General features: G+C 38.6%; 1 protein-coding gene across 1 annotated transcript in view; it reads right to left on the bottom strand.

Annotated features, from left to right (window-relative positions):
• ROBO2 (roundabout guidance receptor 2) overlaps positions 1 to 17,001 on the bottom strand; it is a 632,658-nt gene that overhangs the window by 565,942 nt on the left and 49,715 nt on the right. Inside the window, exon 2 of the mRNA XM_029911756.1 lies at positions 6,475 to 6,801. Within this exon, the coding sequence (XP_029767616.1) occupies positions 6,475 to 6,801 (327 nt within the window). The remainder of the gene's footprint in view (positions 1 to 6,474; positions 6,802 to 17,001) is intronic.

Genomic DNA, 17,001 nt, shown 5'->3' with positions numbered 1-17,001 from the left:
AAGCCTCTCTCGTGGTAGTTCTGTTCCTGCTACTCCCAGAGGACTAGATTGTGACCTATAAATACATACTGAATTATAAATGAAATAATTAGAAAACTTATTTGACCCTCAAATAGAAATTTGAGCTGATGTTTGCTTCAGATCGTGGTTTATCTGAAGTGGTTTCACTCACTGTTAGTTATATGGTTCTCTAGTTTCATATTTTCACTGTTGAAATAAATGTGTGTGTATCATCTACTGACACGCTCTATCATACTGTAACTTCCTGCAGTGGTAACCACCAGTGGATTATACCAGATAACCAGTTTCCTGCTACAGAAGTATCCTGTAGAGAGATTTTTTTGTTTCAATTTTTCTTAAGCCATTGGCCTTTTTCGCATTGATACTATACAGGTTCGCTGAGTTCATGCTCCCACTAATATACACCTCTCATCACTATTGATGGAAGTTGTGCATGTGAGTTAAAAACTAACAGACTTTTTGATTAGGAATTCCACACTGGGGAGACTTTGAGGGCAAAGAAGGAGTACAATTACATCTCATCATAAGTTACATTTTTGACAGTGAACAGTGCTGATGGGCAGCCAGACAAGATGATACCACATCTGTCTATTTTTTATCCCACTTCAAGTATGAAATTCCGTCATTTTTTCCCTTAAAGCATTTCAACTATTCTTTCTTTTAATGTATCATCCTTATTTATCACATCTGTCACAATTTTCACCTCTAAAAGGAATGTTGCACTCATGAAATGTGTTCTGTTGACAGCCCAGGAGTACCATATTTATCCCCAGAAAAACTGAAGTATGGGAAGGAAGTAACAGCTTCACTCTAATGCCCTGCTCTTCTGCATCAGCCAGGTTCTTAAAGGACCACTAGCCATTGCATTCCACTTTCTGTAGTCATTTATATCCCTGCTAAGTGAACATAGATGACTACCAGTTCAGACAGGTAGTGTTGCCCAGTCCCTTGGCAAAGGTGTGAATGACTAAAAAGGGTGCATGGCAGTGGCGTATTCATCCTCCAAACATTAGAGAGCAAATCAACTCTTTGACCACTGAGCCCTTGATTTCCCTGCTGACACTAACACTTAGTGCCAATTGTGAAATTATTTTTTTCTAAATGGGAATATATGTGCAGTAAAGACTAGACCAAGGTCATCAATGCACTTTACTGTGCCAATGTGGCACAGGTTACTATGTTATGTTATTTTGCAGGTGCTTTGGATTTCAAGTATCTTTGATAAATGTAATTAATTTAATTGTCATCAACACACAGTTGCCCTCTACAAGAGCTTCATAGAATATCTGAAGGGATTATTTTTATAATATATGGGTGATTGTTTAGTCAATATTTTATGCCTCTCATCTTTTAATCTTCACATTTTACAAATAAAACGGACATGTTGTAATATTAGATTTCTTGTGTAAAAGATTTGGCTCACTTTGGAGAACACCTGCGACTCCTCTTGCTAATCTCAGTCTTCTGCTGTAACCTCTCTTACTCATACAGATAAAGCATCAATTTAGTTTTGGATTTAATGCAAACAGGACCATTATGTTTTGAGAGTGTTCCAAAGCTTGCTATTCCAGCAATCTGTGACCTATAAATAATGCAAGACCTTTTCTTTCTCCTAATGACTTCAGTTCAAGCACAAACCCTGAAAGATGGAGGCCAAAATGTAAATTGCAGTCGTGGAATTCAATCTATTTCTGGTTCTCCAATTGAATTATGAATCAGATTTTGTTCACTCTTTTGTATCAGCCCCAACCTCCACACTCCTTCCCTTTTAGTGAAAAATACCCCTGCTTTTGAACAATTATTCTTTTTGTATTTTGATATCAAAGGCAAAATAAACCCTGGCTAATCTGAGAAGCTCTTGTGTTTTGTTTTAGAAGAAAGCAAAGGGTGGGGGAGGGAGATGATCTTTTTATTCATGACCCCTAACCTTTGAACCACAACCTCTTTGCCACTAAAGCATTCAACACCTCATTTAATCTCTCCTCACTACATTGGCACAGCATTGAAAAAGGAAAAAAAATAATCTGGGGACTTCATCAATTTTTCATGAATTTTCATTTAGGCCAGAGCCCCCTTTTACACTGGTCGATAGATCAAGCTGCTGTCACATATTTAACACCTGGGGCTACAGCTGTTATCTCTGGGGGCTCCCACTAACTCAGGGTAGATCAGAGACAGCCTGAGTCAGTGCGAGGTCCCCTTATGCTCTTTCTGTTCCTTACATGTGGCGCCCTAGTGCTTGAAACTGAAATCCTACCTACAGTAGCTACCGCAAATGTGTCTCCCAATATTCCCATTGGAAAACTCCACACCATGGTTTCAGGAATGTCAATTTTTTGCTTTGTGAAAAATAGTGCTTTTATTTTCAAAACATTTAAAAAGCACTGAAGGCATTTCACAAAAGACAGATTACTTAAAACCTACCTTTTATACCAGATTATTTAAAATGATCCTAAGCACATTTTGGGTATTTCATTTATGATGCTTCTAATACCAACTCTAAATTGCATAAAAATTCTATGTGTGGTATTTGAAACATACTCAAGATAAACACATTTTTCTCTTTTGAATAAAACAACTATTTTCTGTTGGTTTAAGAGCACAGTGCCTACTATTAATGGTTTAACTATTAAAAAAACGCAACACAATTCCCATACAAATGTCAGATCCATCAATAATGTTGGAATTAGTTTCTGGTTAGTAGGAAATTCTTACTAAAATACTAACCCAAGTATCAGTCCAAGCATGATTGAAATGCATCAGTGATGAATTATGCTTTCAAATAAAAATATTTTTGAAAATCTTTAGGAGTAAGACTTTTTTTTTTTTTTAGTTTTCTTTAGGAAAACAAAGACAGCAACCACAGGCCCCAATCCAGCAATGGATTAAGCACATGCTTAACTTTAAATATTATATGCTTCTTTGAATCATGGCCCCTTGTAGTTCTAATGATTTCAACTAAACACAGGAATATGAATAAGTTCAAGAATCATGGTGTTTGTGTGGTAGGTGCCCATACAAAACAGTAGGAAAAGGAGACAAGAATGAACCAGTTAGTCACTTGGATCTTTGCCCAGACCAAAAGCATGCGCAGTTTCCCAACAGTAATTTGAGAGACTAATAAAAACAAACGTTTATTTACAAAGTGCCCCTTCTCAAAGGGATTGTTCAGCTTCACATTTTTAAAGAGACACAATTTAATACAGATATTTAAATAATTCACTATTGATTAATTACCAAAATAGAAGAGAGATTCAAGTATTTTTAGATCTGTGAAAAGCAGCCATTTCCCTTTTGCTACAATTAGGGTCCACCTACACTGGAAAAATGATCCATGGCAATGGTTACCAGCAAAAGGACCCCACTAGCTCCTCGTTATCGGGTGTTGAAAAAGGTTTAACCGCTAGGGTAGAGACAGCAGTTTTCAACACCATTACAGATAGCATGAGTGAGACCTGGCGGAATGTGGCCTATCATGCTTTCTCTTAGCAATGCTGTAGTGTCCCAACTACCTAGCAGATAAACGGTTTTTAATTCAGCAACTGAAGTGGTGCGGGGCACCCGCTGCTGACAACAGTTATCAGCAACAGCTCATTTCTCTAATGGAGATTGACTTTTAGAGAGTCTCCAACAACCTATAAACAGTTATGATGCACAAAGCTTGATGTAAAGCCTTAAAGGGGCTGTTTCCTACAAATCATTTGGAAATTTATTTTAGATCCTTACGAATAAAAAAAAATAGACATTTGAATGAGAAAATACATGAACTTTTGCAGTAAACTGGGAAGAGTTGAGTAGTTTTGCAGTCTCCAGTAACAGCTGCATCCCAGTCAGGTGCATTAAGTGACAATCTTTTTACACAGATGTCCAACATAACGATGTTCTTTGGAAGCAATGCTACCTAAGCTGTAAAAGATGTCTAGGTCACAAAGGTAATAAGACTGTATTTTATTGAGTCTATAGTCCAGTGAAATCAATAGATCCTATTCACAAAGTGAATAAGTGTGGCAGAATCTTGCCCTTAAATCATGAATGAACATATTTAAAAACTTTTCTACCATCCTTCATGAAGTCCCTCAGACCATCATGTTTCAGTTCAAGCAAAGACAAAGAACCATTTAATTTAAATGGCCCAGGAATGTTCCCTTTAATCCCCAAAGAGTTTAATTGAAGAATTCAGTCAGTTAAACTTCAAAGGTACAAAAACACTAAGATAATCTGGTGTCAGGTGCACGATGCCTTTACAGAAACTTTGGCTATGGTTTCAGCTCTCAGATTTCATGTTCTGTGATCCTTCCCTAAAACACCATCTACAATGAAACCTGGTCTTATTATTTTTGCAGTCTTCTGTTATCTGACTTTTAGTTCATGCATGACCTGCCACCAGCTGCAGTGGTTAAAATTGTAACTCAGGAGACTGAACAGTTGGTAACTAGAGACTCTCAGCAGTCATTGTAGTAGAGATCAGTAAGATTTGATGCAATAAAAGCATACTTTTATTTTGAAACAACCAATCATTTTGATGTGATGACTCAAGGTGCAACTGCACCAGTTTTTCTACTCTATATCCAGACAGTAGATGTTTTAATCTTAACATCATGTACCAGGCAAATCTGCAAGTTAAGAAGCCAAACATTTCAAACATGTTTATACTTGTAATAAAGACAACATAACCTCTCTCAGAGATCTCAACAATCATGCATGTGAATACAGTGCTCAGAAGAGTAATAATCTAATAGCCTTGGTTGGACACCCACACAGAATGTAGGTTTCTTCAAATAGCTTTGCAACCTCTCTCATGCTGTCCTTCTCTGCAGTGCAAAAATGCCTACAGTCCTAAACTGTGCAAAACTATGTGATGCTTTTGTGATGGGGACAAGTCTTCACTGAGGACTTGAATGAAAACTGTAAACTACCTTTCAGGTCTGATTTGAAAAATCTTTGAAACAAGGTTCTATGAAATGAAAGGTAATGCATTGGCCTACCCTGCTCTACTGTTTAGCTCCCATATCATCTGACAATTAGTTCAAGGGAATGTCCTTTCTGTAATGTATGAAGATAATGACAAACTATCAAGATTAACTAACGTTTTGCATTGTACACACAAAAGTCAGTTGAAGCAGGAGAAATTCTTTTAAGGAAACTGAACCAGCAGTTCTTCCAATACCCTTCAATTACTTCTGGTAGTTTCAGATATGAACTCCTTCCCTTATTTCTCAAAGACTATAACTGATATCAGCCATGGAGAAGGTATTCTTATCCTCATACAAGGGTGGCTGTATGACAATGGAGGAATTTGGAAATTGAAAGATTAAAAAGGTTAGCCACCTAGAAAAAAAAGTAGGCAAAATACTTGGATCGCAGGTCAGCAAGGCATTTAAGTACATGCTTAAGTCCATCCCTCTTCACCCTAAATGCTGAAGTATGTGCTTACCACAGAAGTCAATGGGGCTTAAGTTAAACACATGTTTAACTACTTTGCTGAGTAGGGAAAGATTGCTGAATCAGGGCCTTGCACCCTCCCTGTAGTGAAAATGAAGTCTAAGAAAAGAATTGTGATTTTAGCTTTTTAATCATTTTTTAAAAATTCATTTATATGAAAATGCACAGGCAGCATTAACTGACTTCATTTTGCATGCTGAAATTTATTTTTCTTTCCCGTCTCCTTTTCAACCCAGATAATTAATTAGGGGCAGTTAACACATAGTAACTTTACATTTTGTGAAAGACAAGCTTCTTTAAGATGCAAATAAAATGACCTTGTTTCAGCTTGTTCACTTGGAAGCAGAGCATTCATGCATGAGGGTCTCAGTAATTTCAAATTCTCTAAAAGATCGGTGATGACTTCACTGTTACATAAAGCCAATCAATAGGAATAAGACTGTTCTAGATATGTTGAGAAATGGTAAACAATTATCACATGCCAGTCACATAATGAATGAGACCTGCACTGAGTTTTTGGCAGAAGGGAACTCTGAAGGGATTGAGGCTTTCAACAGTATAGTACATGAGTCACCAGACTGGAAACTGACTACTTCTGCAGAAGTAACAGATGACCCAATAAGGAGAAAGAGACAGTGCACCCTTATATTAAATGATATTTAAATTTTTAATGTTATGGTTCAGTATAACCAACTTGACCCATAATTTCAAAATTAGATTACTCATTAAAGGGAGACTAGGATTCCTCCATGCTAATGTCAATTATGATTATACACAGGCTAGAATGGTACCTCAGTATAAATCATATATTTTGCATGGTCATTGCGACTGAATAGATGTGTGTGAAAACAGCTTGGCTAAGAGTAATAGTGAAAGGTAAAATGACATGCTTATCCACATTTATTATCTGCTAACTCGGTACTGCATGAGAGGGCTATATGTTAACATCAAAGCAACTACAAAGTTTTACATGAATTTTAGAAGGTGGTGATCATATTTTGGATTACTTACATGCTACTTCCAGAGATGCATTGCGACTCACAGCTTCACCAAGATAGTTCCTCGCAACACAAACATAACTTCCTTCATCAGGTTTGCTCCTGCGTCCATGTACAATGCGTAAGAAAAATAAAGATCCGCTGGGCAGCAGCATACGGTGGGAGCGGGGGTCATCTTTGTCAGTCTCCACTCGCTCTCCATCCTTGTACCATTCAATAGTGGGAGTTGGCCTTCCCTCAGCCTTACAGTTCAGAGTTGTTGGCTCTCCCTTAGAGACTATCACATCTGAAGGATGCTCAACAATCCGTGGTGGAAAGTCCTCCTGGCGAAGACGGGATCCTGGAGACAAAGGACAGGGGGGAAAAGTTTATTTTTCTAAATTTTTCATCTTGATATGTGGGTTCTCACTGCTAGGCTCTCTTAACGCAGCAGAGGGGTTTCCAAGCATTTGAGCATGTGTGATGGCAGCAATCTTGGCTGTCACACTAAACATTGAACCAGGGACCTCCAGAGCTAAAACTCATGAGCTGCTTCGGCTGAAGCCAAGGCTTTGTAGAGATTTTAGCCAAGGCTTTGAGATTGTAACAGAATCATATCTTCTACAAATGGGGCACAGAGGGGGACCTGTAACACACACTCACCAGTGGGTCCAATAATCTTTCTGAACAACACATACCTCTGGATACCCATGCCCTCCCAGACTGCACTCATAGCTGTTGCTCTCTTGCTCTTTCACCTGCCTGAATCAACAGATGGGCACATCCAAAATCACTGCATTTTGTGCCTGGGCCTCAAGACCTATTAGTTAATATGTCTCTACAGATGTGTGACTATGTCTTGTACCCCTATCACACAAACAACTAGAGTGTGGAGAGAACAAAGACTGAAACATGACAGCTAACCCTTCCTTTGCTCATTTTTAATGCCATAGTTGGGAGGATTCGGGCTTTCAAAAAGTACTGACTCATACATGCTCCTTATTTCCATTACAAAAAAACCCCTCAGCTATGAGCTTTAGAAATTCCCAGTTAATCTATATGAATAAAAAAGAAACAGCTTAAAAAGACATTTCTGACACTGCTCTCTATGAGAGGAGATTCCATGTCCCTTTCCCTTGTTCTTTCTCTACTACCTTCTTAATTTACAACTCTTCTGATTTTTTTTCCTTCTTGACCTCCTCCCTGCTCGCAAGCTCTTTCCCAGGATAGTTTGTGTCTACCATAGGCGTGCTGTATGACAGTGATCTACCTTTAAACACTTCAGTGGCTCATTCTACCCTTTTTTTTTTTTTGGTCCCTGAAATCTGTACCAAGGGGTTGCTGTGGTGCAAAAAGAAAAGCCACCCCTGAAATCTATACACTACAAAAACACTTCCATCTGTCAGTTGTGTACTGTATTTGTATAACCCCTTTTAAGTTCAAACATCAGTTGGCTGAGCCTCTCATCACACCTATTAGTAAGTGAGATGTGTACCAGGGTACAGATGAGTATACCCAACAAAATAATTGGCAGAGCTGTTTCAAGAACCCACGAGTCCTGACTTCTAGTACCCTGCTCCAACTATTAGGTATATACTTCCTTCCTACAATTTCAATTAGAATCTACAGCACATTGGCAAACAAGTCCTTTTCTGAAAAAGGGCCCTAATTTTTCTCCAAATCCCTTCTCATAAAAATGAAACCAATCTTCTTAATTACCAGCACAAATTACCTTTAGCTAGTTCAAGATGCTAAAAATGCTTGCAGTGGAGCTGCCAATCTAATGTCATTGCACAGAACTGCTTAGACTCATGTAATGTCACCTTCATCAGCAGATCCATGAAACTTATATGCTTCAACTAAGGATTCTGCAGTGCATTAGTAGTTAGGAAAAAGATTTAACATCACGTTTCAGACAGTATACATTTGAAAATATCTTCTATGCCTCATTTGCCCCCAAAGTTTTGAGAAATAAGGTTACATTTCACATATCACAAAGTTTTTCCCCCTTTGGAATTCTGTTTTACTGGCATCTGGATCATTAAACTGAGGCTTGCCCTAGCAATAATGTGTTAAACCAATGCTGCAGATCTGAGTTCTTTTAGTGGCTACAACATCCTTTAACCAATACAGTAAAATTATCTGTTCATCATTTCAAAGGCCAAAAACAGATTATGAATGATATAGCCTGCATGATATGGCCAGAGCATGTTAAAAAAAGATATGTTCCTTATTTCATTTAAAATTTAGCTGGAAAATTTGTAATTAGAAAGCATCATTATTCTCTGCCAAGACAGGAATTCAAAGCATTACAAATATTCACTAAAATAAAAAGCATGAATTTCATATATATCAGTATGCTGGACTGAAAAATAGAATAAGAACACTGGCAAGAGGCCGGTATAATACACCCCATATAACTTTTTAAACATATTTCATAAATACCACTGAACAATTCTTTTTCCCCCCAGTATTAATTCTATGTTCGCTGGGGACTTCCAATAGTGCCATTACAACTAGTCAATATTTTGGGTATTTCTGAATTTTTGATGACATTTTTTTTTCAACCAACTCAGGTCAAAATATTTTAAAAGCTCTAATTGTTGACAAATATTTTTAGTGAAAATTAAAAAAAAAATAAAAAATTGACCAGCTCTACGTACCAAAATACATGATGGTTTTGATACACAAATGTTTGCAAAGGACCATCAAAATCAGGAGGCAAAGCAGAGCAAAGGATTAAAGGCCTGATTCAACCCCTCTTGGAGTCTTTTCTTTGGTTTCAGTGGGGCTTGCATTTGTTCCAACCTTTCACCTCATGAGGCTGACTTCAAATCCTATCTTAGGGTCATAATAAGACAATCACAATACTTCAGTCCTCTTCTACACTGATGCAAAATTAACACACTGTTTATCTCATTCTGGCCTGATTAAGTAGCCTCTGGTGAAGAAAGATCCAGGACTTCAGCAACACAGGTACTGTCAGTCACGGCTGTGGGGTGCATAGGCAGAGTGGTGTGGGGAAGCTTGTACAGTTCCTTCCTGGACCATAAGGTTACCTGGATCTGTCCAGTGCTGAGAGTCATCTCACTTTCAGGAAAAAGAGCATCATACTGATTTTCACTTGTGATCTGAACAGGAACAGCTATTCTGAAAACTACTGATTTTATAAAAAATGACTATTGTCTGCTTTCTCTGGTAAATATTAAAATGATGAATGTTAAAAGGTCTGGCAATGGCCTTCACTAGTACTTTAATGCGTACAGAGTCATTTGGGGTACTTTTTTGAGGGGGAAGCGGAAGAGAGAGAGATGATGGATTTTATTTCTGCCCCTAATCTATGTAAGAGTACAAGTTGTTTCACTGAGGAAGGCAGTTTACTTTGTGCACTGCACTACCCATGTAGCACCACAGGGATTTCCACCACACAGACTTTGTATGCATACGTGCAAAGCCAAATTGCCCCTGGATTTAAGAGTCCCTAAATACTCATTGCCATGAGGGACTGCAACGATTCCAAATGAGCTGTTACACTCTACTGAGTCAAAACACACCTTTGCAGAAAGCCACTATAATATGAATTTATACAATGGACCATGATGGCTACTCCAAAGAAGCCTGTAAGATTTAGCTGGGGGAAAATGGGCAGCTAAAAAGTCCCTAAATATATATTTAAACAGTACATTGTAATGGCTCTACTGTGCCTATAATAACCTGATCTGTTGTGCATTAGCATTGGCATATTATCATTTATTAGGGGGCTTCAGAATTACAGTTTCATATATACCTTATGAACTCAGCAAGACAGGAGGGTAACCAAAATTGCAGATAACTTTTCAGCTTCACCTCTTCATTTCCTAGCTTTAAAGGGGCTAGTATTATTTTAAAAAGGCTGTCACAGTATCTTCCATTATTATTATTATTTATATTACAGTGGCAGACAAAATACATTGGGGGCTATTCAAATCTAGAGGAAGCCATGGTCCCCGTCCTGAACAGCATACAATCTAAAAAGATCATTACTCACATACAACATTTTTCTCCTGAAAAATCATAATAGGATTGACAAAAACTATAAAGAGAAATCACATCACACTCCACTGAACTGCAGCCACCGGATCAGTCTGGCCGGTAGGAAAATTTCCCAGAAGACCCAAGGAACTTAGAATCAGCCAAGACCCTTCCAAGAAGTGACAAATTAAGGACAAATTCTCATTGATTTGCAGATCTGACTCCTCACTGACAGGAGGCCCAGGACCCAGCATAGCTTTGCTCCATGGAGCAGGCTGATAGAGAAGAGCGGGGCCCAGAGACATAAGAACTCGGGATTCCATTTGGAATGAATACAGATGCCAGCTGCTTCTTGTGTTTGAGTATTTAGGCATGTGACCATGGTATATATTATGATCTTAGAAACCTGTAATACACAGCATAGGAGCATACTAGTAAGTGAACATGACAAACCAAGCACTCAGGAGCTGTGCCCACCAGAGAATCACAACAGGAAATTGCAGAAACAGCACTTCCAAATCCATTAACTGAAAGAAGAAAATCAACATGAGCGCTGCCCTTGGCCCTAGGCTAATGTTTTGCTACCCTAGGCTAATGCTTTGTTGTCACCCCGGGGTGGGATGTGTAACAAGTTGTTTACTGTACAGCATTCAAAAGTTATTAACATCACATAAAAACACTGAAGAAAGTAAACAACAACCATTTGAATTAAGGAACAATGATGCCCTTGGACCATAAGCACCATGATGTAATATTAGATACCTGATGCAACACTTCTTTACTAAATGAACATAACCCCCACTATGCAGAGTTTTTGTTTAAGTTGCATCAGGATCAACCTACACATCAAAAAACTTTGAAAGTATGAAAACAAGAAGTTGAGAGAAAAGTCTCCACTGTTCCTTCACCTTCACAGCAGCTACCACAATGTTGATAACATAGTCCAAAATTCCACTAGGCAGTTGCTTCTAGCTCCAACATGTTGCTGAGGTCACCATTGCATTTTTGCACAAGGGCACACTGAACCCAATAGAGCTACAACAATTTATATTAGAGTACCACGGGGCACAGTGTTACCTTTCAAAGAACTTCTATACTGTGTTGGCGCAGGCACTCGGGGCAATATGTGCAGGAGAGCTACCAGTGACATCTCAAAAGTAATCTACTGGGGACAATTCAGGTTCTTTCGCAAAATACTTATTTGGGGCAGATCCTAAATTGCTATAGCTCAATTGAATTCAATGGAGGTTTTACAATTTACACCAGCTGAGGATCTGTCCCTCACTTTTCACTACTGATTTACATGAGTTTTCAAGGCTGTCACTCCTCCCTGGACAAACTATCACTAGTGTCAACTAACATTCTTCTAACAAAGGAATCACTTTGGAAAATAAGGCGGACTGCAAGGAACCACTAATAAAATAGTATTAATTCACTTCACTTTTACCACATAGTAACGTGCCACTTTAAATTAATAAATTAAGAAGATCTGTACTTTCCCCCAGTTGTTTGGTGAAATAAGTGCAAAATATTAAGTTTTCTAAGCTTTTTTAAAGCACACACTTTCAATATAAGAGACAGCATCGAGTTAAAGGAAACAGATAATAGGAAAAAATCCTAACATAAGGAAAGAATATTTACCATCTTTCTAACATCTAACTGGCTATGGACCACAGTTATGAGGGATTTATTTTTACATTTCAGATTTTAAAGAATGACACTATTTGTTACTGTGGCAGCCAACTCAGAGCAAGACAACTGGTGCACTGAGGTTGGTCTCAGTCCCTTAATAGTTAATTAAAGATAAACTCATAATTTAGCTTTAAACTTACAAACTCAAAAAGTAACCACTTGGTAATGACATTTAAAAATTGGTAACAAAGATAGGTTCGAGATACAATGAAAAGAAATGTAAAGTCATGTTAATGGGGACTATAGGGACAGAAATCAAAATTGAAGAGGAGAAACTGGAGAAGGTGGACAATTTTACGTATCTTGGAAGTACTATCAGCCAAGATGCTACTAGCTCCCGTGAAATAAGAAGAAGAATCGGGAAGGCAAATGCTGCATTTGGAAGACTCGAAAACATCGGGCAATTCAAAAACATCTCCCTTAAGACAAAACTGAATGTGTACAAAGCAATTGTTATCGCCATCACAACATATAGCAGTGAGACATGGCAACTTATCATGAAAGATACGCAAAAGCTGGATGCATTTCATCACAAATGTCTGAGAAGAATATTGGGAACAACATATAGCGATAGGAAGACGAATGAAGAAGTCAGAAAAATAACTGGACAAGGTACCCTTTCACAAATAATCTACAAAAGAAGACATGAGTGGCTGGAACATGCGCTGAGAATGGGGAAAAAAAAAAAAAAATGCTTACCAAATACCATCCTTGAATGGAAGCCAGAAAATGCAAAAAGAAAGAGAGGAAGACTGCGAATAACATAGAAACGAACAGTTCTGAACAACATTAAGCACCTCAACATGAAATGGGAAGATTTGGAGAGAAGGGCAGTTGACAGGCAAGAATGGCAAATGTGGGTAGCCCAATGTGCAGCAAAGCACGGAATGGACTAAGGTCTAAGGTCTGACCTAGACCTAGAATGCAGAGCTTCACCCAGCACCCCCCTTCCTTGGGACGAAACAGACAAGCCTTCTTAATTTGTCTGCTGGCTCCTGATTGGTTAGTATCTTTTCCTGCAAAAAGAACAGGAGTACTTGTGGCACCTTAGAGACTAACAAATTTATTAGAGCATAAGCTTTCGTGGGCTACAACCCACTTCTTCGGATGCATATAGAGTGAAACATTGAGGAGATATATATACACACATACAGAGAGCATGAACAGGTGGGAGTTGTCTTACCAACTCTGAGAGGCCAATTAAGTAAGAGAAAAAAAAACTTTTGAAGTGATAATCAAGATAGCCCAGTACAGACAGTTTGATAAGAAGCAAGTGTGAGAGTACTTACAAGGGGAGATAGATTCAATGTTTGTAATGGCTCAGCCATTCCCAATCCCTATTTAACCCTGAGTTGATTGTGTCTAGTTTGCATATGCATATGCATTACAAACATTGAATCTATCTCCCCTTGTAAGTACTCTCACACTTGCTTCTTATCAAACTGTCTGTACTGGGCTATCTTGATTATCACTTCAAAAGTTTTTTTTTCTCTTACTTAATTGGCCTCTCAGAGTTGGTAAGACAACTCCCACCTGTTCATGCTCTCTGTATGTGTGTATATATATCTCCTCAATGTTTCACTCTATATGCATCCGAAGAAGTGGGTTGTAGCCCACGAAAGCTTATGCTCTAATAAATTTGTTAGTCTCTAAGGTGCCACAAGTACTCCTGTTCTTTTTGCGGATACAGACTAACACGGCTGCTACTCTGAAACCTATCTTTTCCTGGCCTTTCTAGGCCCCCAGAAGACTAAGTCTTGTTGGTACCCAAAATTGAATGGGCTTTTCCTAGGCAAGGGGGGTGTCAGGGTACTGATGCCTGCTGCATCGGGAGGAGAGGGAGAGAAGGAGGGGGAGGGGGAAGAGACACAGAGAGGGCCAGAGAGATCCCTCACTGTCACATAGCTACTTGTGAATACAGTGGTCTTCGTTTAAAAAAAAGGTCAACATTCATCAAGTTATCACCCTGTGATATCTGAGATAGTGTACCACTAAGCTTCACTATACAGATTCCATGGTCTGCTAACTGTCACTAAATGTTGACTCGTTAAAAGATGACTAATGGAAAACACTGTCGTTCTTGTGGATTTATGATAAGCTGTCACTTAACTACATGAGTAATCAATTCACATCCATTTGTATCTACCTTTGTGTTAATAACTTCTTCTATGGTTACTAATAACTTCAGTTAAACTCCAAGGACTACAACAGCTCCTCAATTAGGTACAGCCCTGTGCTGGAGGTGATGTCAAGCTGCCACAGGACAGTCTCTATCTCAAAGAGGCAAAATGCTGTCCTTAGCTGCCAGATGTGCAGAGGCAGCACTCCCACAACTACATGTCTGCAAATGGTGGCTCTTACTTTTATACCTAGATACAAATAGGAGTGGGTGTAATACATTTTCTAATCTAAAAAAAGGTAAAAATAAATAAATAAATCAAACATATAGAGTCAAAACAGTAGTACAAATTTATTTTTAATCTCTTTCCTATTGTTTTCTCATCACTATTATAGGCAGGGCCGGCTCCAGCGAAGGAAGCAGGTGCTTGGGGCGGCCAATACAAAGGGGCGGCACTCCGTCCGGTATCGGGGCGGCACCTCCAGGTCCCTCAGTCCCTCTCTTCCTCTTTGAGCTGCCACCAAAGTGCCGCTGAAGAGGAAGAGAGGGAGTGCAGGACCTGCCGCAGAATTGCCGCCGCCGAAGAATGAAGCAGCGCGATTGAGCTGCCGCCGATAGGCTTTATTTTTTTTTTCCTGCTTGGGGCAGCAGAAAAGCTGGAGCCGGCCCTGATTATAGGACCTTCTTTTCATAATGTAAGGCACTTTACCTAAATCCCCATAAAACTTTTTTTTTTACAAGTTAAAAAACATTTAAATGTAAAATGAATAAGCCATACTCCCATAGCAGTAAGTCACTCCAGAATATGCATTAGTAGACTATTGGTGCACTTTTCAAGTGGCTGAAGACACTCATCCTTCAACCTGTACTCACAGAATAGCCTACTATGTAGCCCATAGGCTTGCCTTTATCATAGTCACTCTGTTGCCTTCATTATATTCAGCTGTAACACAAGAAACCTACAGTATCCTGTAAGACATTAGCTGAAGCATAAGTTAGCATAAGTGTGGTTAAGCAGGCCATAACCCTTGACATAGATCAACGGTTACCTTTAAATCTTAGGCACTAAGAAGAGCTTGCTCAATGGTAGGAGACAGAATGTTCCAGTAAGTGCTATCACAAGGCACATGAAAGTAATAACCGCAAATCCGCTTAAGCAAGGGGTGACGGATATGATCATGAGCTGAAATGGTAGTTACATGTATCAATATAGTATCCTATAGTAGGACACCTCAACATTAGTAGGATAAGGAAAAACAAATAAGGAAAACTAACCCTTGGATGAATCAAGGCAAATGTGTTTTGTATGGGCTTTGCTGTAGAGGTGCACTGATATCCATACGTGTCTCCTAGAAAACATTTCTAGCTAGTCTACTACACTGGTTTCTACTTATTATTGTTTTGCAAGAATTTCAATTAAACCAAAATAATTTGCCCGCATGTATGAAAGCAACAAATTTCCCGTAAAAAACACAAAAAGAAATAGAGAAGTAAATAAAACCCCCTCATTTATGACTCATTCCTGTACAATTAAGTGTAAGGTGCTTTCGCTGAACTTTACAAACAAACTAAGTAGCCACACTATCTCACACTAAACAATAAATGTATATAGTCCAGAGGAAGACTTATGAATTTGCCTTATATCTCACACTACCACTATGCTGAGTCTGAGGGGAAAAAATCATCAACTTTTACACTGTAAGAAATAAACTGCTTCCCCCTGCCACACACACACACACACACACACACTTCATGCTCCTCCAGTTTTGATTTTATCACTTTCAGACAAAAGTTGATTTGATTTATTAAACCTGCTACTTGATGGTAGTCACTTCCCAAAGCCAGCAGGTTGTCATACGTGAACAGCAGTAATATAAGCAGGCTAAGTTCATAGCCAATTTTTATTTCTGAAATCACCAGACCATTCACGGTTATTGGAATTATGGTAATTCTTTAAGAGGCACAGATTATACACTAGGGAGGATGCTGATTTCGCTATAAGCATCAAGCAGATTAAAAGAAAAACAGCAAAAACATATTAGTTTAACTATTAACAGAGTATACAGAAAGTACTTCATAATACAGTTTTCAGTCTTGCCTTCAAGGCCCTCTTTAGCTCTGCCACTCATTTTCCTATCTGACTTTGTCACCTCTTTGTACACTAGCCACCTATTTGTGAACAGCGTTAGTGTGAAAAAAGAAACACACATTTGTAGATACAAATTATAATAAAGGCCTCCTTAGATAAGTTTATTGGAAGATAGTCACACAGTTACTGCCCACTATCCTACTTTCAAATGTCTATGCTGATTATTCCACTTAGAAAATACTTATGAGCCACACTTATTATCCACATCTCCTAGATATAATGAATAAATATGTTGCTTTCACTACCTTCTTAACCAGAGAATTGGCTGAAAGAAAGCAGAGATCTCAAATAGAGATCCAGTTAGTCACATGCTAGTTGGAACAAAAGGTAGAGTGAAAATTCAAGAAAATGAGAAAATGCAACTGGAGTGTGAGCTGATACAGTGGCATCAGGCTACCTGATTCTCCTAGATGCATTCCTCTACACAAAGTGTCACAGTGAAGATTACATTTGTAAGCTTTATAGTTTGCAATTTTTTGCAAATCTTGGCAGAAGTGAAAGGACTCTGATATGTTTCCATGGAAGGGCATTGAGAGTGAGCTGTGTCACCTGTGTCAAAGTCTGTGAAAGCTTTTCCTACTGCAAAATTA

The sequence above is a fragment of the Terrapene carolina genome, unplaced genomic scaffold, assembly GCF_002925995.2.
Source record: "Terrapene carolina triunguis isolate 2854851 unplaced genomic scaffold, T_m_triunguis-2.0 Scaffold38, whole genome shotgun sequence".
Classification (NCBI taxonomy): Eukaryota; Metazoa; Chordata; order Testudines; family Emydidae; genus Terrapene; species Terrapene triunguis.
Note: the sequence above shows the minus strand (reverse complement) of the source record. Positions and strands in the feature narration are given on the sequence as shown.